The following is a 25838-nucleotide window of genomic DNA, read 5'->3' as shown; positions in this document are numbered from 1 at the left end:
TGAGGTGAGCGATCCATGAGGGGACGAGGAGGGGGCTCTGTGAGGTGAGTGATCCATTAGGGGAGCAGTGTGGGGAGGCTCTGAGGGGAGCAGGGGGGGAACTGGGGAAAGGACAGGGAAGAGGGAACACTTTGTGGGTTTTGTCTTTGTTTCTCACCATCATCTAAATCCTTTTTAATTAGCAATAAATTAATTTTCCCCAAGCTGAGCCTGTTTGGCCTGTTGTTATTTCCCTGTCATTACTTCGCCCCACCAGCTTCTTCACCTCGTGTTCTCCCCCTGCCCTGTGAGGAGGGGAGTAGGTTCCTCTCTCCAAAATTCCTTCCTAACTCTACTTGATTTACTCTCCAGCGCCTCTCATTACAAACTTCCACTCTGTTCTTCCCAGCAGTTCACTTTCTCCAGGCCCAGCCGTGTTCCCATTTGTATAAGCCACTCCTATTTCCCAGCAAGACCAAAACATGTCCAAGCCACTTGCTGTCTTCAACTGCAGCAGCCAAAGAAAGGCTTTTTGCACAATAAATCCAGCTCATGGTAAGAAAGTGCACAACGGGAATATACAACGTGGTCGGTTACAACCAAAACCAATACATGCTTCTGAAATCTCACAACATTCAGAAGCGTAAAAGTAGCAGAGATCTTGTTTTGCTTTTCATGGCAAAAGTTAAATCTCCATACATAGAAAGAAATACCTTTTAGATTACGTGATTTATGTTCTTTTACACAGTTTTTCAGCGTATGAAAACAGAGAAGGCCTGGTACAGTCACACTAACCTGTACTTCTCTCAAGCTTGTGCTTTATCCTCACAATCACCTCTCTGTTTACTTCAACCTTTTTAAAAGCAAAGATTTCAAATACAGAGAGAAACGTATACTCACTGTAGTACTGGCAAATCTGAAGTAATCATTTTTGCAGCACTCTTAAAAGTAAGAGCTACATAGAACTTCTTCTCAAAGTTATTATAAGACAACTACTTGGAAACCTCTTTCATGAAAAGAATGTCAAAGTCCAGTCTGTAAGAGAGAGAAAAAAATTGTTAGATGTGATTCCAAAACACTCATACATCAAATAAAAAGCGCTGTCAACAAAAAAGGACAATTTTGAAGTAGCACTACTATTAAACCACATGAAATTTAGAACGGATGGCCCCAGAACAGCTTGATCATATTCTTGCATTCAGTTTTTACAATTCTGTTTGGGCACTTAGCGTAATTAAAAAAAATAATTAAAAAATTATGTGTTCTGCATTACCTCCCATATTTAACACATTTATGTTTCAATGGCACTACACTAATTCAGACTCCCTGGCTCACAGTTTTATGTGACTGAACTTCACAGAGCAGTCAGAAGCTGTGCAAGTGTGTAACTGCAACAGAAGGTACTTTAACTTGATGGAAGTGAAGTTGTAAGTTTAAATAATAAACCAGACTGCCTCTGTGGTACCACTACACCCACTAGTAACATCTCTCTACCCAAAAGACCAATCAAGGAGTTGACTAATCGCAGCAGACGCGACTTCACCACTAAATAACAGCACAATGTGACAGATTCAATAATCTTCAATGTAATAAAGCACACAACTGCCATCCTATTCTTCCAGAAAATGCAAGTTCTGGAGAAACCAAAATGATTTGTTCCATTCTCCCCTTTTACAGGTCCTGGGGTAATATAAAGAGCTGCACAGAGTACTACAGCTGAGCAATGGCAATGAATACCAACTGCATGATTTTAAAACATGCGATATGTTCAAACACTGATATTTAAATACTTAATTTCATAGGCAGGTTTTTCTGTGCTTTAATAGCGTTGCACAGGGCAGCAGGAAAATCAAGGCAGGAAGAGGTAACGTGACCTGCACCAGACACAGGACCTAACTGGAAGTGCACCATTCTAAACAAAACAGTGCAACATTAAATTATTATTTCCATCCTACTATACCACATCATTGTTTATTTACCAAACTGTACACCATGAATACTTTTTTGCCTCTGGATACTACAGTTCCAATTAGACTCACAGTTGCATACAACTAGTTCTTCTAGTACTTGGTACTTCATGCTACCAACAGTTTTATTTACAGTGTCTCAGCATCAAATTTAATTTTTTCTCTATATGCTGCCATCTCATTGGTCATTTAATTGGCCACTAATTACCATATAATTAGTAAGCCACTTTGTTGCAAAACAAATGCCATCAAAGGAGAGAGGTTTGTTTGGAGTTAAAGGTACCACTCTAACACTTATGGTTTAAAGGGGGTTATTTTCCACAGCCATGTTGATGGAAAAGCTCTCCAGTTTCACCAGGACACAAAGTTAGACTGAATTTTTCAGCAACAAAAAATGTCATATATGCTATTTGTGCCATTTCCAAAACAGTGTTTCTTCACTAGAGACACTGCCCATTACTATGGTTTAAAGGGGAATGGCATGCCCAGTCCACAACATAAAGCAACCATTTCACACACTGGTAAGATTTGTTATAAACAAACCCAGCATCAGACTGAAGTCAGTTCTGAGTTGATTTCCTACACAACAAAATAAAGGCAGTGCTTAGACCTCTGAAATGGAGAAGTTCACTACAATGGGAACCCAGCTGAAGAAAAAGGTGTATTTTTTGTACACACGTGCCTATGCTAACTGGGCCTCAAAGGAAACCTATCCAGCTTGAATCTTCAGATTGTCTAATCTGCCCAGGATACTGGGCAAGCTTGTTTTTCAGAAAAGCTTTCTAAAGAAGTTTAAGAAAATTTATGTGTGTTCCACGTGAGCTATTTCCCACACATGTTTAAAGCATCCTGCACAACTGCTACATGGGATTTTTCTATTTAATTTTCTCTTTTAACCTAGTTCACCCTTCACAACTGCTGGGCTGTGCATGCTCAGCTGCAGTAACCAGCAGCACACACCCACTCCAGGGAAGTGCTTTCACAGACTGGGAAAAGGATACTTCCTCAGAGAGAACTTACTTGAAAAGCAAAGCCTTAGCCTGAAAGAAAGTATGGGGTGAAGGGTATAAAGAGTCAGAAGCAGAAGAGAGGAACTGTTTCAGAGGTGACTGGACCCACAGCCTTGACGTGGTGGTGGGGGCAGACCTGACACCCAGGGAACTGCGAGGGCCTGGGGGGCTCTCTGTGCCCCTGTGCCAAAGAGGGAACTGCAGAACAGGGCTGGAACAAACCCACCCGTGTGCTCTGGTCCAGACTGCACCATCTGAAGAGACACAGCTGCCCTTCTGCTCTCTTGTAATAAAGTACAAGAACTGTCAGTGCTGACAAGCCAGCAAATGAACAGCTCAGAGGCAGGAGCCCAAAAAGAAACAACACAATCCTGCACTTTGTGTGGGACTGGCCAGGAGTGGAGTGTTACACAGAATAACAGCTCTCCATTCCACAGCCCAACCAGCTGTGTCCCTCACACCCATCCAGCACAGCCCTGCTGGGTATCCTGCTCCCATGTCCTGTCCTAACTCCTGCTTCCTCAGCCCACACAGCTGAATCAGGAAACCCTGACCGGCCTTGGGATCACTGCCTTGCAACTTCCATCACCAGTAACATTCCTCTCACTCACAGAAACACCACCACCTCCTTCCAAAGGGCACCCTTAAATTAATCACCCACATTGCTTAGGAGTGGCTTGGAAATAAAATAAGGCCCTGTAGTGACTAATAACAGGCTGTGCATGCTCAGAACTGTGGAAAATTCATTGATCCTTACAGACTACACAAATATGAACCTTCATGTTTATTCTGGTTTTAGTAAAAGAAACACCTCTGTCTCTTCAGCCTGAGAATAAAGCCATTGATAAAAATATCCTGAAAGCTTGAGACATATTCCCATTTTGTCGCCTTTACACTGAGGAACAGAAGAGCAGGAGGAGGAACATTTCATTTTGGGTTATTTAAACTATAATAAACACACCACAGTCCTTTAACATGCTTCTATTTTAGTTTAAAAAAAAAAGTCTGACGTTTCCATTCAGTCTCAATTTTAATGACCTTTGCATGTTTGCAGCTTTTTGAACCTGCACATCTATATTTAAAGATGACATAAATTTATGCTGGCACAGTTAAAATGACCTATAGAGAAATATAAAGCAGGCAGCTGAAAACACCAGTCAGTTTAAACATGCATTGGGAAACAAGTTTCCCTTTTTTGCCTCTGTGTTCCAACCATGCCCATTAATCAGGGCAGACATAATAACCATTATATAAGGCTTCCTCTGTAAAAAATGTATTTTCTAGTAAATTGTCAGGTTTATTATACTTTTTCTTCAGTAAGTGTCTCAATGAGCTCAGCTTTAAAAAAGGCTCTACAATTTTACAACAATGAATCCAATACACGCATTCTATCAATATTTCCTGTAGTTTCCAGTAACATGCAAAGCTACCTACATTTTTTGCAGTCCTTAGGTTGTTTATTTGTCTCTTTGGCGCTGGAGTAATTTACCCATGGTAGCCAAAAACCAAAGGAATGAAAAGATTGACAAATCCCTGAAACCTGACAGAGTCCTGCCAAGCAACTCTCTGGTTGCAACAACCAAATCAAGGTCAATTAACTTTACAATGAACTGGGTAGCTCCACCTTCCAAAGCTGAAACCAAACCTTAAAACAAACAAATATAACAAAGAAACCCAACTACTAAATCTGGCAATGAAAGTTACAACATAAATAATTCCACTGCCTGGAAGATTTCCAAACCAAAAGGGAATTGGTATTAGACTGACTCCCAGGTCAAAATCCATCCCTTGTTGACCAAGTGACTTTGTCCCATCTGAGTGCAAAATTAGTCCAACAACGGCTCCAACAACCAGAGCAATGTCCTCTACCATTAATTGGTAGTGCTTGCACACCATACCCTCATTTTCCAGAGAAAATGTCTCTGTTCCCTCGCTCAGTGCTCCCTGCAGGAACACACGGTGGGTGCCATGGCACTGCTCAGCACCCCAAAACAACACCTGGAAAACTCCAGCTTTTCATAGTCACTTTAGAGACAAGATTTTAATATTCTTGTCTAAAAAACACATCTGAGGAATGGCCCCCCCAGCACAAACAATCCTGCTTTGCTCACCCAGGGAGAGCTCCAACCCTTCCATTAACCGGGTGAGAGATGAGAGAGGATCTCACATGCAGGCAGAGCAATTGTAGCTTTTACTGATTTATCCAACCCCACACAAGGCCTTGGGCACAACACTTACATCCTTCCTGCCATCTTCCCTGCAAAATCCGTATTTCACTTTATCACATTTTAGTGAGTACTTAAAGCAGGATTGAAAATCCAAGTGATAGAAAAATTATCACTGAGCACTAATGAGTTCCTCACTGCTTACAGGGCACAGCAAGCTCTGCCCATCCATGGTCTGCAGCATTCCAGCATTCCTAATCCAGTCAAACCATGACAGGAGGAGGAAATAGCAGCAGCAACAAGGCTTAGCACAGCTCCACTTCCTACATCCCTCAAAATCATAGCAGACACATCACCAGGAGCACTGCACACCCCTCTCCAGTGTGCCTCTGCTGTCGCTGCCACCATGCCAGTAGGATCCTTGGACAGGTGGACAGTTCCCAACCTGCAAAGGCACATCAACAGCCATTCTTTACAGGTATTTCCAGCCATGTCACACACCTGTGGGAACAAGAACTATCTCGTGGCAACCCTGAGCTGTCCATTTAACGTTGCCCTCAACTGCAGTCGTTCCCTCAGTTGCACCAACGTGTAGAACTGACTCTACAGGCAAAACAGCTGTTGCTGCTTCCTCTCACCAAATGCTTTCAGCCTAGAAAGGTCCTGCCCAGTCAGCCAGAAAAATCACCTCAAGCCTCACTTTGAGGGTCCGATGTTATTCTGTGCTCTTCCCCTTTACAAATGCAAGACCTCGCACTGAAAGGTTACACAAATCACTCCTTCAGAGCCGGGAAGAAAAGTCTTACAAGACAAAACCAAAAACCTCTGAGTCCTACTGCCACGTTTCTATATTTAGTTCTCTTCTCTAAAAATGTGTGAACTGCCAAACCCAATCAGTTTTGCTGTATCTCCTGCTCCTGTTTCCAGAAGGTAGCAGCTAATTCCTGTACTGTGCAGGCTGTGCCAAAGCACCCACACCAAGATCACACAGGAAAGCTGATACAATCTTTTAACCATGCTTATAACATTAGTTTAAATGTCACACATCACTCAGACAATTCTGTTTGATCTCCAGTGTTTACTCCAATAGCTTTTAACTATATTATCATATACTGCTTTCCTCTAATGCCTATGATGGTCAATACTATAAGTACTAATTAATGCTTTGTGCAAACAATTGCCTGTAGACCTGGCTTGCTCAAGAACAGAAACGTCATGCTTTTCAATTTGTAATTATTGTTTTAAATAAACACAAATTTGAGGGACTGAGCACATGAAAACATTGCTTTCCCTTTGTTATTCTTACAGACTCTTCAGGCTCTCACTCTGTGAGACACTTGACCTGATTTTCTGCAGCACTGAGCATTCACAACTAGCACTGAGATCACTGGGGGCTACGGCCACTCCGTCACTCATAAGGCAAATAATTATGGTCTGACTGCACAAGACTAAGAGTTGAGGCACTGAGTTCTAATATTAGTCCAATATCTGGGTGATTAATGTCTAAATTAACGACTTGCTCCTTCCCATCTGTCCCTTAGGGTAACACCAGCCATCCACCAGCCTCCTGCCTACCTGCTCTGAACACAAAACACACAGCATGAAAGGGGCTCTACAAAGTTAGGGTCTACTACCCTCCAACTGAGCGTGAACAGATGGATCCTTGAAGCCTGCTGCTCCTCTGCACCTGTATTTCCAGAGCTCAGGAATCTTGAGAAGATAAACTCAATCATCTTTTCAAGATGATGCAAGAGAACTGAGAGTCACAAAAAAGCCCAGGGGACAAATTTTAAGTTGAGAGAGATTTTGCCTGTCATAGAAACTGTGCAGTCATCCTCCAAACAAAGATTGAGCAATCAATAAAAACTTGCAAAAGACTGAATAGTGAAAGAGCCACCATAACAGTGAGTTATCAAGACAATTTAAAACTATCAAGATAATTAAATGCTTCCCCCCAAAAGGACTACCCTGCTCAGCTGATTTCTCAGTAAGCCAATTCAGCTCACTAAAATGGCCTCAAACTTCTCAGGGCTGTGCACAGCTGGTTTCAGTGGGCCAAGCCAGGGTTCCAGGACACTTTGACATGCCTGAGCACAGGAGAGCACAGCTGCACAAGACTGAAGGAGGAGGACTTCCTTTTCCATAGGTAAAAACTGATGCTGTGGAGAGGGAGAACAAACTCTGTTTCTCAGCGAGAACAGGACAAGCAATGGGTTGGTACAGCAGCAAGGCAAATTCAGGTGAGACACACACACGTGGCAAGGGCTAGTGAAGCACTCCAATAGTTTGCTCAATCAAATGGGAATTATCCACCACTGAAGATTTTTACTTTTCCCAAACAGATGGGTGGTGTTTGTCAGGTACAGCTGGTAAAGCCTGTAGTAAAAGGTTATTCCGAGGAGATTGAAATGGCTGGGAAAAAACAGCCCAGGCATTTGGAACACAGCCTGCTCTGGGTCTGAAAACACAGGGCAACTGTTCCTGTGCTGCTGGGGGGAAAGGCTGAGAGCTACACAAACCCTCAATATCCCTCCTTAACCCCCACTTCTTCTAGTGCTTCTGTGGCCTTACCCTCAGTCAAACCCATGTGTGACAATAATTAAAATTAAATCCAGTGATTGAACTCATACTCAAGGACTTCAGTGAGTGCTTATTCCTGCAAAACAATTGACATGTAGAGGAAGGCAGGGATCCCTGGTGGAGTCAGACACAAGGCCTTGGATCTTCCTCTCCCTGCAGCACAGAGCACAGCAGGCCAAGGGCACACACAGGCCACAGGCACACCAGAACCACCGTTAATAGATTTTTATGCTACCTCAGGAAAGTGTTTACTCATCTGTAATTTTTCTCAGCAGTGGACATCTGGTGTTCTATTATTCATTGCATCTGGAAAATTGCCAACAATAAAACCAATTTTCACAAAAAGAAGCAAAGCCTGACATGCAGAATGCTGGAATAAAGGAAACAACTCAGAATGGTTCAGGGTTTTGTTCTCTTTGTCTTTTCTCCTCATATGGGACTCCAAGGAGAAATTGAAGAGGAACCACAGAACACTTTGTCCAGATTATAAAAGAGAACATGCATTTTGAAGTCACATATAAATTAAAAACTCTGGGAAGCGACTGATTCTGGTCCTCATTTGAACTCACGGGGGACGTGCACCAAGGCTGGATGAAAATAAGGTCACTAAAATACTAATTCCTCAGTTGCTGACAGAAAGGAAGTTTAATGGTTAATGGAGAGACTCCTGCATGTGCCACGCAGAAGAAAATGCAGGAGCACTCTGAAGTGTAACAGTACCCTCGCCTCAAAAGGACATGAAGACACAGTGGTTCTTTAAAAGAAGAAGGTGGTGTTGAGGACTGTGTTAAAGCACTCCCACCACTGAACACTGAACCTTCAGAAAACCACTTGTCTCACACTCCCAGCTTCCAGAAGCAGCTCCATCAGCTCCCTCACTGCCAGAGCCGTCAGGACGCTCGGCCTTCCGGAGGTGTCCCAAGTGCTGGAGCAGCAAACACTCCTGGGCACTGTCCAGGTGGGACTGAGGGACTGAAAGCCTCTGCTCAGGATCCACACACTTGCTCCAGACACAACCTGACAAAGTTTTAGGCCAAGAAAATCTTTCAGTGCTGTCAGTTCAGGAACTGGAAGATCCCAGAGTGCCAGTTTTCCCAAGGGACTTCAGCAATGCTCCAATGACAAAACCCCATGGATTCCTGTCCCGCTCCCTCTCAGCTGAACCCTCTCCTGATGCAGCTCATTGGCATCTGTTTCACCTGTTCACTCAAATATCATCTCTTGGTGTGCATGAGGGTATGTAGATTTTCTTTAGTTATTAAATCCCTCTTGTTTTGGGCTCCTCAGAAGAGAGGTTGCATTCAATAAAGGGATTATTAAATATAAAATAAATATAAATAAAATATAAATATATATTTAATATTTAAATATATAAATAATAAATATATAAATAATTAAGTATAAATATAAATAAAAACCCCAGCATTTTCTAAGGAGCATAAAGCAATGTCTCTGCAGTGAGGCAGTCTGAACACCCCTGCTTTTAGTAACCATTTTTAACTTGTACTGCCATTAACTGGGCAGGGGTTCACTGATGCTCCTCATGTAAGCAGGAATAAATTTCAACAAGAAACATAAAAAAGCTGGTTTTCTTCCATTGTTAAATATTTTTAGCCCAGATAACTCTGTAAATGATTAAGGAAAAATCCCATTTGCTTTAACATAAGAGAGCTCCAGCAGCACAGATTTTCTTCCTCTTGATTCTTGACACTCTGCTGAAGTACTGACAGCATATATGGATTTACCATGGAGGGGGAGTCATTTCCATATCCTTCCTCTATCCATTAGCCAGAGAACCTAAATCACACACCCCTGAAAAGTTCCTAAAAAAGAGTTTTTGAAAACTGAACAAGAGCCCTAAAAAGTAGCAGACCATAAAAGATTAAGTTATTCAGAAGTCATTAAATAGAAATATATATGTATATAATTTACAGAATCAAACTCTACTTCCCAACCCCAACAATTTCCTGATGAAATGCAACATCAAATCAAACCAGACACCCTTCACCTCTGTCTGGCAACACTCCAGTCCCTCTTCTGAAACAAGGCACAACTGCAGCCTTTCCAGGAAACAGCACCCAAGCCCTAAATCCCACCATGTCCTGGATACCACAGGAAGAGCTGTCAGTGATCCCACACCCTGACAATCAGCAGAACAAGCTGCCAACTCTGACCTGGTACCTCTTCATTACCACTTGCTCCAGGTTCTCCTCCCAGTGAACTAAGCAACACACTTCTCCCACTCCAGGAAGGTTTTTAGGTGCTCCCCAAGACTGAGAGGCCTGGCAGGTCTTTCATCCAAGTACAATAGATGGAACAAAACCCATCAGAACACATTAAAGAATTTCCCTTCACTATTCAGTGAGCTGGTTATCCACAAGACAAACCAAACTGCACCTACAAACCACCCCATTCAAATCATCCCTCACCAAACCACCAATGCTGCCACAAGCATATTAAGTCAGATCACCAGTTTCTCATTCTGTGAAACCAAATTTTGCCTTACAAGAACAGTAACTCCAGAGTCCATATGCTGCTAAACCCCTTCAATCCATCCTAACCTGACAATGCCCCAGTCTAAAGGCACTGGAGCAGACCCATAAACACGCCAAAATCCTCATGGGCATCCCCAAGGAAAGATTCTGAGGATACAACCAGGCCTACCCTTCTTCTAAAACACACAGATGACCCCTATTTTTCACTGTGAAAACTCATACACTTTCAAAGTCCTCCAGTGTGTGATACCAAGCAGACACTTCCTATCAGACTGTTCCCAGAGCCCACACTGCCGATGGTTCCCTGTCCACCAGACCAACACTCCTCCTGTCACCGAGCCAACCACGTGCGACTCCAACAAGCCATGAAGCCAGGGAGCTTCCCAAGAGCCCCAGTGTGTGCTGGGAGGGTGGGTGCTCCTCATTGCACCCCACTGATCTAACGAGAACCCTCCCCAAAGACACGGTCACACAAAATCCCAGCAGCGCTTGGAAAGAGCTGCACAAACCTCCCTGGTGTTCTGCCCACTGTCCATCCCCCATTATTACACAGGGCACTGCTCATGGCTTGCTTCAGCTACAGTTGAACCCTCCCCTGGAAAAGGACATCTTGAAATACCTTCCTCTCACCCTCCAATCCTAAAACATCCCGACTCCACAATAAACCAGTGAGGAGAAGCCCATTTTTTCAGTGGACACATTCAAACACGTTGGAGCCAAAAATCAAAAGCCTTGCAACGTGTTTGCCAGGTGACCTCATACTGCAGTCAAAGTTCAAACCCAGATCCACAGATCCCACACTAACATCATTCACCAAAGGCCCACGATGGCTTCCCCAAAACTACACAGGTGAACAACAACAGGATTGGCAGCAAACACCAAAGGAATGGTTTACCAGCAAACACTTCCCACAACAAAACCATTCCACCCCGAAGTTCTCACTCCTGATCCTGAACACTTAGGAAAGCACATGGCTGGAAAATAAAAACTCACAGTCATTTTAAATAATTGACTCACAAGGGAAAGTGGCTTTATCCCACATTAGTTGCCTCCATCCCTGTAACTTCTCTCTCTGCCCCACAGACAATCCCTCCCCACACCTCAGCACAGCTCACAGCAATTAATTGCTTTCTACCTGCTCTGAGCTTGAGGATTGGGGTTTTATTGCAACCTAAAGCAGCTTGATCCAGGAGCTTGCCTACTTTTTCACAGCAATATCAACTGACCTAAAAAATACATTACCTGCACCTACAAACCCTTCCTGATGCAGAGTCAGACATGGCAGGAAAAGAAGAACCCAAAGACTCAAGAAATGAAAGCTCAGGTAACCAGGGCTGGCTGCCCACCAGTGTCCCCAGTCACACAAAATCAATGAAATTATAAGAAATAGGAGATCAGTCATTATCAAATACTGTGTAAAACTGGTGATAGTTCTGCAACAGTCCAAAATGCAAATGTCACCAGGGAAATGACAAATTAGCACCTGGGAACAAGATTTACTTTAGCCCAGTAAATAATCCTGAAGAAAAGCTTTTGTCATTCAGTGCTGAGATTAATTTTGGTTAGTCAACAACCCCAGCAAGAACTGGCAGGGGGTGAAACTGTCTATTCTTTGCTGTTTAAAAACATCTTGCACACCACAATAAATCCATGAAAAGGGAAACTTCCCTGGAAAAAAACCCACTGGAATAAAACTGGTATTTCTTTCATTGCTTGTTCATTGCTCCAGATACAGGAGTGACTGTACAGAGGGAAGAGGATGATCACACTGCAACCAGTTGACAGCCCAGTTCCAAATGGGCCCAGCTGAAAACCCAAACCAGTGTTATCTGCAACACCAGGAACAGAGGCACCAACACAGAGGCCAATGCATGACCTGGACAAGGAGCTGGTTCAGTCCCATTTCCCAGGGATTTCCCAACCAGGCCGTTTGCCTCCAGCCCCTGACAATTCCTAACATTGCCAAACGCAACCAGAGCTGACAGAAGGTCAGGACAGGTACCTGCCAAGGTTGGTCTTGAAACCAAGCCCAGCTGAGCCCAGGGCTGTGCTGAGGGTGGAGGCAGGTCCAGATCAGCTGCTTTTGTCCTGTTTATGGGGACACAGCTCAGAGCATCACCCACATGTCCCGCTCTGCCCAGCCCAGGGAGGGTGCTGAGGACCCTGCACAGGAGGTGTCACACACAAGGACACTTGTGAAGGAGAACTGCTGGATTTACTGCAGGAAGGAACAGGGCAGGAACACCAAAACGTGCTCCACCTTTTTTTGATTCTGAACAGTTACTCAGCCAAGCAGATCATAAAATCACAGAATCAGCTGGGTTAGAAGGGACCTCTGAGATCATCAAGTCCAACCCTTGATCCAACCCCGTTGTGGTTCCCAGCCCATGGCACTGATGCCACATCCAGTCTCATCTTAAAAACCTCCAGGGACGGAGAATCCACCACTTCCCTGGGCAGCCCATTCCAATGGCTGATCACCCTCTCTGGAAAGAAATTCTTTCTAATCTCCAACCTAAACCTCCCCTGGCACAGCTGCAGACCGAGCCCTCTTGTCTTGCTGAGAGTTGCCTGGGAAAAGAGACCAACCCCCACCTGGCTCCCCCCTCCTGTCAGGGAGTTGCAGAGAGTGAGGAGGTCTCCCCTGAACCTCCTCTTCTCCAGGCTGAACAGCCCCAGCTCCCTCAGCCTCTCCTCATAGGACTTGTGCTCCAGTCCCTTCCTCAGCCTTGTTGCTCTCCTCTGGACCTGCTCCAGGACCTCAATGTCCTTCCTGAGCTGAGGGGCCTAAACTGCAATTAGTGTGACAGTGTCTGAGCAAGCAGGGTCTGTGTCCCAACTTTAAAGCCAGAAGTGCTTTCTCCCAGTAACACTGACAGCAGTCCTTCCCCCTAGACAAGGAAGAACTTTTTCATCTGGGAGATATTTACTGAAACAGTTCATGGGACCAATGCAGTGGTTTTCAGCCTAATCTAATAGCTTAGATAAAGCTTAGCCCACTTAAACAGAGACAGAAGAAAGGTCTTGCCTCCCTTGGAAAGGCTGCCCTCAGATGAAAGCTGCTCCATGATGTTGGGAATGAAGGTTTTAACAGCTCCAGCATGAACTGGCAGAGTGCTTTATTTTTCTAAAGATACCCAAACAGAGAGGAAACTCTGTGGTACTGGAAAACCAGAATATGGGATTTTCCGGCAACCAAACCCAAGCCCTGTCCCCTGCCATGGGAAAAAGGCAACCAAACTTCTTCCCCACCTCGATCCCCAAAGACAGTTAACCTTGACTGTGAATTGAGAAGGAAAACAGAGCATTGATTACCAATAGACCCGAAACACAGAGCAGCTGAAGTGAGATCCTCACAGGCAACACAAGAAATCGGGAGTTGATCTCCAGGAGCCAGGCTGCACAACCCAGCATCTCCCAGGGACCCAACAACAGGAACAATGGGGAATCCTGAGCCTTTCCTGATACAACCAAAGCTTTACAAAAACGTGGGAGGGGTCCAGGGGTATCTCCTGGTTTCAGTGTCTGTGGAAGGTCAAAGCTCCATTGAGGGCAAGAGTGGGGGAATTCAGGTTGGTGTTCAGAGCACGGATCTCACTGTCTCCAACAACTGGAACACAACAACACCTGCTGCTCACAGCATCCTCTGCTCAGTTACAGATCTCAACCTTCTGCTTAGATCCAGACAGCCTTACTAACCTCTTCCTGGTGAATGGCACACTAAGAAAAAGGAAAAATGAACAGATGAGGAAAGAAGAAAATCTCTCGCCTAGAAGAGAATTATCTTCTACCATCAAATACAAGGCACTGAAAATGGAAAAGGCACAGTTCTCACAGCACTGCTGGTAAAACTGCCTGAAACTTCACAGGAGCTCTGGAATAGAGCAGCTGAGGCTCTCCAGAGAGGGGGAAATTCCAGCAGCTCATCCACACAAGAGGATATTTTCCTCATAAGACTCCTTGGCTTTTGTTTTTGCAGAGGAGGGATCAGACCACACAGTTTTAAATGTTGAAGAATTTGCAGATACTTTCTTCTGCCCTATGGAACTACAGTCAGAGGATTTGGAGTGTCTCTTACACAGTTACATAAAATGAAAATACATCCAGTAACTGATATCTGAGGCTGTCAGGCTGGAAGAGCAGTGAGAGTATTTTGAAGCATTTCCTTAAACAGTCTCAACCCCCATGAGATAAGAGCAAGTTCTAACTAAAAATTGTAACCCCAGGAGTTAAATAAGGGAACACTTCCTCTAGGAACAATCCTTACAGAAAATACAAGGAAGACACAAGTTTCCATTTCTCTTGTACCTGGTTCTAACTCCATCTCCCTACAAATTATTCAAATAAATGTAACCACTAATCTATAAGCATTGCCTTCACCCTTGAGGCAAAGTCAGAGCAAGCTTTTCTAGAGCACACAGTACACATGAGTATATTTAATAAAGCATTCTGCAATCATTTGAATACTAAGAAAGTGTCGAGGAAGGTTTTTTTCCAGTGGTTATATCAACACTTAGTACTTTCACAAATCAAGTTCTCAAAACAGAGAACATGATTACATATCAGGGAATAAAAAAAGAAAGAAAACATGGACCAGAGATTTTCTTTTCCAGTGGAGTTTTGGGCTGAGGTTTCACACAATAGCTGAACTAATCTGATGGGTCAAAAATGCAGCCCCTGCTTTCCTCCTCCTCCCCACATGTTCCTGCTCCTTCTTTTGGGGCAGCTTGGACACCTCAGCAAATTACTGACGGGAGAGAAGGAGACACTGGAAAAGAAGAGAAGGGAGCAAAGGAGCTCCAGCCCCACTGCCCTCCCTGCTCTCCCTGCCATGGTCCCCCTGCTCCCCCAGAGAGCAGCACAACTCCCCCAGATTGATTCAATTGCAAATGCAGCTGGGTCGGGGCTTGGGAGAACAAAAGAGGCAGCACAAAAAGTTCCCATGAAACACTCCACAGCAGAACATGGGAAAAATCCAGTAGATCACAGTGCCACAGAACACTTCCTACACCTGACATTCTCTTCATTTACCACAATCTAGGATGTGCTCCCTTAAATCATTCATCTCCTAAAATCTTAAGGCAGTGTTAATTTGAGACTGAAACAATGGCCTGGCTGTAGGTTGGGCACTAACAGAGACACATGAATGCTCTCGAATCAGAGCAGTAAAAATAAAAAAACAAACAAAAACCCAGGAGGGACTATAGAGAACTACAATGGGGAAAAATGCAAATGCAAAGAATTTGGGCTGGAGTCCTCTGCACAGTACTTTAAGTTATGTTTCAGAGCAAACTAAAGCACAGTCAGTGGGAAATAACATCTGAATGAATCCCTGGAAACCCCAGGCAGGACCACCTGTGGCCACTGCCCTGCCCACCCATGGTCACTGCCCTGCCCTGCAGTCCCTATCCTCCTCCTCCCTCTTCCTGTGCTGTCCTGGCACAGCTTTCTGCCCACTGGCACAATCCAGGAAATCATCCAGCAAGTTTAGACACTGTTTTCCAGTTGTTTGTATCTGGATCAGCTCCCTGACCTGGCTCATGCCTTGCTTGCAGGAGCACAGGACCAGGGCCAGGGAAGAGATGGGAGCAGCCACGGGAGAACGGGCCCAGGAGGTCTGTGCTGGCCTAAATTGCTCTGGGGATGCTTTGTCCCTCACTGAAAGATCTTACAAATGAGGAAAAAAATCCAATTTCTCAAAATTTCTACTTCCAGCATAAAGTACAGGTGTATATTTAAAAATAGATATTAATGCTCAAAAAATACAACTCATCACTTTGGAATCAACTGAGCATGGAATCCCTTCCCAACCAAGCTCTAAAGATGTCAAAGAAAAAGCAGAGTCAGACTAAGGCAATTTGGAGGTTTCCTTATAATCTTTGCATAAATAGAAAGAAAGCATCTAATTATAGCAGGTGATAGCCAGTGTCTTGCCAACACAAGCAATACCCTAAGTAAGCATTTTCTGCACAGAATTCTCTCACCCTGTTTTGGGGGTGAGGACAGGGAGGGGGGAAGGGCTACCTCCTTCCTGCCTCTCCCATTTCTCATTTTTCTATCAGTATTAGTCTGCATTAACAGCCAAATCATACACACACACTCACACAACACTGCCAGTGACCTACTAGAAAGTTGCTATAGCAACCACTGCTTTCAGAAATACACGTTGTGCATTTTAAGTGCCATCATAGTGTAACTCATCTGTCAATTAATAACCACGGCTCCGAGGAGCACATCACACACTCCAAAAAAATTAACAAACACACACTGAGGCTTTATGTCCCCAAAAGGAAGGGCTGGGAGACCCACTGCAGGCTCAGACTCACCACCAATGGAACAAACAAACAAACTACATATATTTAACAATGAGATGTAACTCTTGCATTCCTGTTTAAGTGCACAAAATTCATGAAGTATTAAAAAAACTTCACTGTGATCTTGAAGGGGAAAATCACTCCTATGTATCACTGAATATCTAATGTAAGCAAGGCCAAGCTATTTGTAAAATCATCTATAGGAGTGTATGGAATAGAATTTAATATAGGTTTCTGTTGGGTCAAAGGCCTGCAATAAGAAGCAGTGTATTTTAAAACACATTGAGTAAACAAAATATTGAGTACCCACTTCCAACCTCAGTAGAGGTCATGAAATCCTGTGGTCAAGTTATTCCTAAGACTGTCATCAGACTGAGTCTCTCACACTGCCCCTTTCTCTGGGCCCAGGGGTCCACCAGTGTTTGGTTACAGCACTTGGGGATAAGCACAACCCCAGTAAAGCAGTGCACATCTCCAACATCAGCCAGTTATCCTTGGAGAGAAACCCTCAGGAGATGCAGGCAGCACATCTGCAACATCAGCCAGTTATCCTTGGAGAGAAGCCTCCAGGAGATGCAGGCAGCACATCTCCAACATCAGCCAGTTATCCTCTGAGAGAAACCCTCAGGAGCTGCAGGCAGCACAGCTCTGCCCAGAGCAGCTCAGGTGCCTCTGCCTCCCAAAGCCCAGCCTGACCCTGCACCCTGCCAGGGCAGTGCCAGGCCTCTGCCTGTCTCAGCTGTGGCACTTGTGCCGTTCATGGACTGCCCTGGCTGAGCTGGGAGGGGTCAGGGCATTGCCAAGTGCAGAATATTCTCCACAAAACACAAAGGGTGACCAGGGTGTCACCAAGCACCCTCTGTGCCTCTGAGACAGAACAAACACTGCAGTGCTTTCCAGCTCCAGTGGGACCTTGAAGAGGATTTCAATTTCCTTTCTCACATACACTAAATCCAGTTCTAATCACTCTCTCACACAACACAGATAACATTTTCTGGTTTGAGATAAACATCAGGCTCCCAGCACCCAGCCTTTGACAATACTGCTGCCACCTGAAATCCTCCTGGAGGACACCACGGGGACCAGAAAGTGGAGCCAGAGACACTGCCCAAACCTGGGCATGACCTCAGCAAGCAGCCTGGGCTGGGGGAGCTCTAACAAGAATCTCGTGCTGGGTTCAGGTATGCAACAGTTCCAACACTGACTTCCCACGTGCCCTGGATTTCACAGGGAGCATTTTCTAAAAGCTGAATCCCAACCAACCCTTTTGGCTTGGGGAACACGGACCACCTTTGAAAGTCTGACCCTTCCACATGTCTATAAAATACATGATGAGAGCTGTGAGACCAACACCTCAGCAAGGCCCAGAGCCAGGGGCACCTTTTCCTCCCTGCATTGGGCACGGTGTGAGCAGAGCAGGCAGGAGCACAACCAACCAACCTTCCACTCCTAAACACAGTCAATCTGACACTGAGCAACAGCAAGAAAAGCACAGACTTAAAAACTCCCTTCCCACCTCAGGATGGGAGCACATTTTCCCTGCTGTCCGTGGACAGTTGGCAGCAGTAGTGAGGCACAGGGCTAATTAAAAAATAGTGTTTCAGGATGACAATCAAGCTTCTCCTAATCTTCCCAGTGAGATACCAGCAAACACAGCTCTGCGAGTTTTATAACAAGAATCTTGCACTGTAATTAACTTTTTTTAAATTCAGAATTTAGCCAATCATGGCTTCATGAATCAGATCTTGAAATCATTGGGAAAGAGGTAAAATGTCTTAAAGTTATTAAAAAATGTCTTGAAAGTTATTAAAAAATGTGATGACCGTTCCTGGCTAATTATTTTTTTTAAAACACCAGCATAAATACATCTACAATAATAAAAACACCACAGAGGGCAGAAGAAAGACCTGTAAAACACTTTGACTGAGGCCAAAAGCCCAGTCACAAGTGCACATGTACGGTCACACTCCCCCAGAACACTCTCAAAGTCCAGATCTTCCCAACTGCTTGTATTTACACACATTAGATTTTGCATCAATATTATTATCCTTGCAGGTCAAACTTTTCATCTTTAATATTTACCCTGTATGTGAGAAGATTCTCTTACTTACACTCCTGTCACCAAGTTCAGATCTACCAGCAGAACCCCTTTGGCCTCCTCCTCTAAGAAACATCTCCAGTTGAAAAATGCAATATTCTCATTTTTAGAATATATGCCCCTGAAAAGTTAACTGTTGCTACGATGCAGACTGTGCTGGCAAGAGCACAAACTGGAAAAAGAGGGAAGGAGGATGGAGGGAATCTGGATACCCCTTCCAGAGCAGCTGAGGACACTGACTGTACTCTCACCTGCCTTCCAGAAAACCCACCAGGAATGATTTGCTGATCCCAAACTTCTAAGTCCAGCATTTTAGGGGTTCTTCTTACCCCAAAATGAGTCCCTACATTTTCCCCTGTGCTGCTGTCTCACTGTTTGGAGGAGACACAGCGCTGGGGTTCACACGAACCAGGTGTTTTACAAACCCCACCATCTCTTCCCACAGAAACTGCCACTGGAATTGAACACTGAACTCTGACACTTACCATTGAAAATCCACATGGTCTTCTGGCTCCCATTTTTCTCCAGGTGAAAGTCAAAAAGCCACACTAACACCAGCTTTGCTATCAGGATCCCACGGACACAATCATTTCTTACTGAATTAATACATTAGCAACATAATGAAAAATTTACTGTTTAAATGAATCCTACACAGCTTTTTTCCAATAACCCGTTCAAAATGCAGATAAATTCTCACATTTTAATTCTTAAAAGATACTAGTAATAAGGCTGTGGGACTCAGCAGGCCTTCCTTTTATTTGGGGGTTGGGTTTCCTTCTGTTTTGTGAACATTAAACTGTGTAAGGTTACACTTATCAGCAAACCAGCAGTGATTTCCCATTTGCCATCAGCACTGCATAAAACTCAGTTTGCACTGAAGAGTCAGATTTGAAGGTGTCAAACTCGACCTGAAACCTCAAAGGAGCTGAATTTTTCCCCAGTAAGTGGATCACTGCTCCCAACAAGATGTCAAATTTCAAAAAGTACTTCTCAATACAAATAAGTTGCTTCTTGAATTAGAAGGAAAGTATTAATCTGTAATATTTTACACAATATGTATAATCCCATCCTGCACCCCCTCACTGCCCCAGGGGGACAGGCTGAGGGCACCAACCCCCTTGCCCTCACCAGGGACAGGAACAGCTCCAGAAAGGGAGCCAGCAGTGAAACCATTCCCTCACCCCGAGAGCAACAAAACCTCCCCTTAACAGAATCTTGTCCCCAGATTCCTCCCTGTCAGTACAATAAGTGGATTATGTGGCTTTGGAAAAGTCAGGCACAACCCCACTTAAAAAATCCTGAATTTCCAAGAACACACCACGAGCCCTGCAGTGAGATCCCAAATCTGATCAGCTGCTTGGGGGGGATTCCTGAGGAGCTGGGGATGCATTTTCTGTCCCCTCTGCTGCCTCTCCTGAGAATGGCATTGCTGTGGTTTAAACCAGGTTGAAGATTTTCTTCTAGAAGAAGCACATTATTGCTGTTTTCAGGAATGACACACTCAGAAGTCTTTGCTGCCATGCTGATACACCCCCTGTAGGGTCTGGCCAGCTGAGACTGCTGCCCACTTATTCCTTCCTCCTATTTGTCTTTCCCAGCAGTTCCACTGTTCTAGAACTCTGGGTGGATTCTCCAACATGCAACAACAACTCAAGTCCTGCTGTTGCTTTCATTGAGGAGAGTGTGTAGGAGAGGGATGGCAAAGGGAGGTGGTATTAAGAGAGTAACTTTGGCCAGGTATCTACTTTCACAAAAACTGCAGAAATTTGGTTTTTGGACACCTTCCACCCCCTCCAAATTTGATTGAAATTAGTCACTGTGCTCAACAATTCCATCTTTCTAATACATTTAAACAACCTGTCACGTCCTACCATAAAATCTGCACCCTATTTAAAACCAAGACTAAAAATTAGCAATATAAAAGCACCCCAAGGTGCTGCTCCTTGTCCCCTCCTGCACCAGGATTCCCAGCCCCTGCTCTGCCCCACTGTCCTGGCAGGGACAGGAGCCACTCCAACACTTGCAAAGCCACAGTGCCTCAGAAAACCAAAGTGAAAATCACCCACCCTCACAAGGTGACAACTGCACAGATATAAATCAGACCAAGGAAAGCCAAGGCATTCCCCAGAAAAGAGTTGTTAAAATTCTTGGGTTTCTATCCAGGCAGCATGTATTTGCCAAAAATCCTTAGGCTTCTTTACTATCTCAAAAGCATTTGGAATAAACACAGATAACTAAATGTATACTGAAGAACTGTTTTAAAGGATTGATTTCTCTGTGTCCAAACTAACAACGTGTTTCTTACTTCAAAGGCTTGTTTCAAAAATCTTCCAGAATACAACCCAGTTAAAAAATAAAAACATTCAAAATCCCAGAGCTTTATTAGCACAAGATTTGGTAGCTCAGCATTTTGTCCTTTTCAGCTGCTGACCTTTTCTATTTATTATTTATTTTTAGTGGGGGGAAGAAGGGCTCAAAAATTAGGGGAAGGAGGTGGTAGCAGCAAAAAGCCTTTGACCGATAAGTGGCTTGTAAGAAACAATCTCAGAGAAGAGGAAGCTACTGGTGATTTCTCTGATGATATGAAAAGCAGTGACATGAACAGGCCCTGTCTCTGAATGCAGAGAGCTTAATAAATCATTGCAAGGGTTTAGGAGGAGAGGCACCTTCCTGGTCCAGGTCAAGCTGGTTTTGTCTGCTGAATTAACTAACAGCATAATCACTGCCAGAGAATAATTTGTCCACATTAATGCTGACATTGCATCTAAATCTGAGTGGAACTCCAGAAATTATGAAGCTCTGTATTGATTACAGTCCTGCCCAGGGAAATGCTGAAGAGCATGTTAATGCAGTGCTCCAAAGGAGTGCTCCCAGAGCTCTCCACTGTTTTATGGGGAATTTAGTTCAGTGGTCAAGCTAATATCCATCCACTTGTACAGCCAGATGTAACAAGAAAAGGTACTTTCCCTCCAATCTGAGGAAAGGCCACCTAAACCAATGGCTTTATTTTTCAGAAACACTTCTCAAGGAAGTTGCAGTGAGTGTAAAACTGAGAGCAGTGGAGTAAATTAAAACATTTCCAGTGTTATTTGTTCAGTGACACACAAGATAATAATTCTCCTATTTTGGGTTTCAAAAGGAGCTACTGCACATGCTCAAACACCCTTCAGGGGAGACACTTTACAGTGAGCTAGAACAGCTCAGAATTCATTATAAACCATCCTGTATTTGTTACTCCTGAAGAAAGGTACCGGTGGCCATTGAGAGTCCCTGATGGCAAACAAAGATCAGTCATCAACAAACACAGGTATCAATGAACAAAGATTATTCATCAATAAACAGGGTTTATAAAGGAGCCTCTGCATGGCCCCTGCCCCAAAGGGCCTCAGCCTGAACCTTCCAACCTGCTCAGACTCACCCACCTCAGGTTGGGCTGCCATGGCCCAACCTATGAACAGCAAAAGCAGGTGCTGGACAAACAACACCCACATTTTAGCAGGAAGGGGCACACCCAGGTAAGAAGGAAAAATCCTGATTATCCCCAGCAGAAAACGGTCACAAAAGAAATTGGTGGCAAACACTCAGTGTCACACATAAGATGAACCATCACCTTACTGGCTCAAAACTGCAGGTGTATAAACCTGTTTTGGAAAAAGTGCCTTTGCAGGTGACAGCCCCTCAATATTCAGAACAGCCCACTAAGTCTCTGGTGAGCTTTTGAAGCAGTTTGTGAGACTTGGTAACTTCTCATCAAAGAGCTTTCTCCCATTTCCCAGCAGCTGCTTGGCTGCTGTTTGAGCCCATCCAAAGGCCTGCAGGTTGGGGGGGAGTTTGCTTGGATCTTCTCTGCCTCCACTGGGAGGTTCCAGCACCAAAAAGTCACCCAGAGCCTCTCCTCGCTTCCCTCAGGGGCTGCCACCACCCCAGCAAGGACAGCCTGAGCACAGGGTGCCAAAAACACTTCACCAGCTAAAAATGAGGAAGCTGCTGGATTAGGCAGAAAAGCACAGCTTTTATTTCAACCGTGATCTCAGCAGCTAAAATGGAAAAGTCCCAGAAAATACAGAGCAGACAAAAAATTCACAACGGAGTTTCTAATCCCCCATCAACTGAAGTATAAAATTAGATAAACATGCAAAGGACTATCCTCTCCAATTATAGTAAGGACACGGGAATAGCCCAAATTATACTATGTATGAGAAGAGGATAGTCTAGTTCCATGTTTCTTAGTTATTTAACTAAATCCAATAGAGAGATGATAAGAATTTAAAAGCAGATTTTTCCTTTTACATTTTCCCTTGTGAGCTGCAGCAGGATTTTTCTTTGCTCAACTTTAAGAAATTTTATATATTAAAATAGCATCCTTAATTACTGCTTAGAGCTTCTATAAACTTTCAGTATTCAAATTTTATTGCAGCCACTTTAATACCCTCAATTACCTCATTCAGGTTTTTTATGCTAAACACTCTCAATTACCAAGTACTCCACCACTGCAGTTGTCTAAAACCAAGACAGCTCTTTAATATTACAGATGTGACAGGTTCTCTCATTTAATGTGGTTGAGCTCACCCCACTACTTCATTATCCAGCTCGTGTTCAATACACTCCAAATTGCTGGTGGCTCTTTCCTCATTAATTACATATTTCAAGCCCAACACAAATCGATTTCCAGCCCATGACCAGCAGGAGAGAGGAGCAATCCCACCTCTTATTCCTCACCCCAGCCTGGCCCAGCCTGCTGTTATTACCATGGTTTCCTCTCTCTGTCCTACTCTGCCTTTAAATAATGGCTTTCAAGCAGGATATGCTGCTTTAATGTGCATTTGTAAAATCTATAGCAAAACACATTATGGGTCTGTCCCCAGCCCCTCAGGAAGCAGGACACAGTGCAGGGCTGCCAACTGCCTTCCCATTCCTGCTTGGAAGAGGCAACAGAAGAGGAATGTGCAATTCCAAAGCTGTGCAACCCTGGTACCATTTCCATCACTGATTTTTACATTTCTGTATCAAAAATGCTCATAAATCCGGTCTTAAGACTGCCAAGGAGAGAAAATGGAACAGACTTCCTTTCTTAACTAACCCCTTTAGGCTCAGAGCTCTTTTCCAGGAACACTGGGAATTACTCTTGCCTTTCCTAGGGAAGGCACCTGTCTTACCTGCAGGCTGAAACCTGGACTGCACTGGATACTTCAAGCATGTGTTCAACATTCTAAAATATACATGTTGAAAATCACAGATCCTTCATACATACAACTCCTACATATAGAGTTCCCAGGGAATTTACAGGGAATTCCCATTCAGTACATGGAGCAAAAACTCCACCCTTGCCTGCATTTGAGCTTTTTATGCCTGGGGTTTTCTCCTCTTACATCTTTTCAGAAAAAAAAAAGTGAAATCAAATCCCATTTACAACTTTGTATTTCCAAGGGTACCATTCCAAAGCAGGACTGGGAGAAGGACCTGACCCTGCAGAGCACCATGGGCAGGTGTGACAACACCCAGCTGGAATTCCCATTCCCTGACAGACCCTGTGGGACAACACCCAGCTGGAATTCCCATTCCCTGACAGACCCTGTGGGACAACACACAGTTGGAATTCCCATTCCCTGACAGACCCTGTGGGCACTGCAGCTTTTACAGACAGACCTGTTCCAATGCCAGCCCTGCACTCAGCCAAGCCTTGGACCTTCCTTTGCAGCCAGAATTCAGGGACCTCTTCAACACCTTCCTGTTTTATTAATTTTACATATATATAACATATATAACATCATATATCATATATATAGATATATTATTTAACGTTTTATTCTCATATTAACTGCAGTCAATACAGCCATCTCCCAGTTCCAGACACACTGAGAACATTAACAGAATGCAAAATTAGACAGTTTATTAGTTTCAGCAAAATTTTTCACACTGAAGCTAAAAACATCTCTCCAGCATTCCTAGAGCAATGCTGAGAAAATCCTGTATTCCAAGGTAAAGAAAGTTTCAGGACTTCCTTACCAATGGGTACTAGAGCCCCTTGCACAAGTTTTCAATTATTCCTCAAAGGGAGACAGGAGCAGCAGTGGAACAGCTAATGTTTCTGTAACAGGAGTGGCCACGCTTTCTCTGCAGACAGAAGACATTTCTCAAACATGAAAGTGCAATTTGGCAGCCACACTTGAAAAAGGGTTGTAGTTTAGAGTAGCTGCTGACCTTACTGAAACACCAGGAGAAGGATCTGGGAGAATGAGTTATGAGATTAACTGCCAAAGGAGGAAAAAAGAAAATAGAATGAGGTTTTAGCTTGCTAGAAAAAAATGGGAAATGGAACACATTTTAAAGTATCATTTTTAATGGGAGGGGCTTGACCATTCTTTTTATTTAAATGTGAACATTTCAAAGGATATTTATTATTGATTGTTATCTCTTGTACAATTTAATTTCTACTCTGCTTTCAAACTCCCAGACTGATGAAGACTTGGATAAAATTAAACCACATGACAGGGAAACTGAAGAGAAAACAATTAGCACAGTAGTTAAATACTGACTTGCAAATATAAGATGGTTTCCTCAAGTCAAGAAACAACTGCCATTACAAGACCAAGGTAAGATCAAAATGAACATTTAAAGTCTGTCTGAGCAGAGCCCCAGGTTACAGGGAAAATGAATCCTTAAGATCAAAAAGACAGTTCCTAACTCAGAAGATGGTTTTAGGGACAAATTCCAGCCAGCTGGCTGGTGAGACTCCTGCTCCCAACACTGACCCACCGAGTTCTTTGCTGGGAGAAGCAGAAATTCTGCTTTGGGTTGTTATAGTCTGTATTTAGCCCTTTAGCTTCCCCTTCCAACTGGCTGTTGTTTTGCTCTGTTACAGTGTTTCTTCTTCTTAAATTTCTTACTTTAATTTCAGATAAGAAAGAGCTACAAGTCTGTGATGCAAAAGCACAAACTTTTTCTTGCTTGAAAATCAAACTACCAAGTCTGTCCAGGGAGAACTCACACACAGCCACTGTGAAAAGGAGGGGCAGGAAAACAGCTCTGGAGCTTCATCAAGGACTCTCCAAAACACTGCACAGTCTAAAGAGAACAGAGCAGAGGGGAACCTGGCAGAACTGAGCCCTGCAGGGATGAAACCAGAGCAACAGGGGCCAAAAGATTGAAGGCATTTGGTTTTAAACATAGTAAGCTCAAGCCTTATACACATACAGTGCCAAACTCCCAAGAGATCTGAGAGCAGCTGAC

At 43.9% G+C, this 25838-nt stretch overlaps 1 protein-coding gene across 2 annotated transcripts in view; it reads right to left on the bottom strand.

The window, feature by feature from the left end:
* STAG1 (stromal antigen 1) overlaps nucleotides 1-25838 on the bottom strand; it is a 162584-nt gene that overhangs the window by 123649 nt on the left and 13097 nt on the right. For both annotated transcript variants that reach the window (XM_027703865.1, XM_027703866.1), the window contains exon 2: nucleotides 880-1014. In XM_027703865.1, the coding sequence (XP_027559666.1) occupies nucleotides 880-908 (29 nt within the window). In that variant the 5' untranslated portion in view covers nucleotides 909-1014. The remainder of the gene's footprint in view (nucleotides 1-879; nucleotides 1015-25838) is intronic.

The sequence above is a fragment of the Neopelma chrysocephalum genome, unplaced genomic scaffold, assembly GCF_003984885.1.
Source record: "Neopelma chrysocephalum unplaced genomic scaffold, ASM398488v2 Primary Assembly neopelma1_252, whole genome shotgun sequence".
Classification (NCBI taxonomy): Eukaryota; Metazoa; Chordata; class Aves; order Passeriformes; family Pipridae; genus Neopelma; species Neopelma chrysocephalum.
Note: the sequence above shows the minus strand (reverse complement) of the source record. Positions and strands in the feature narration are given on the sequence as shown.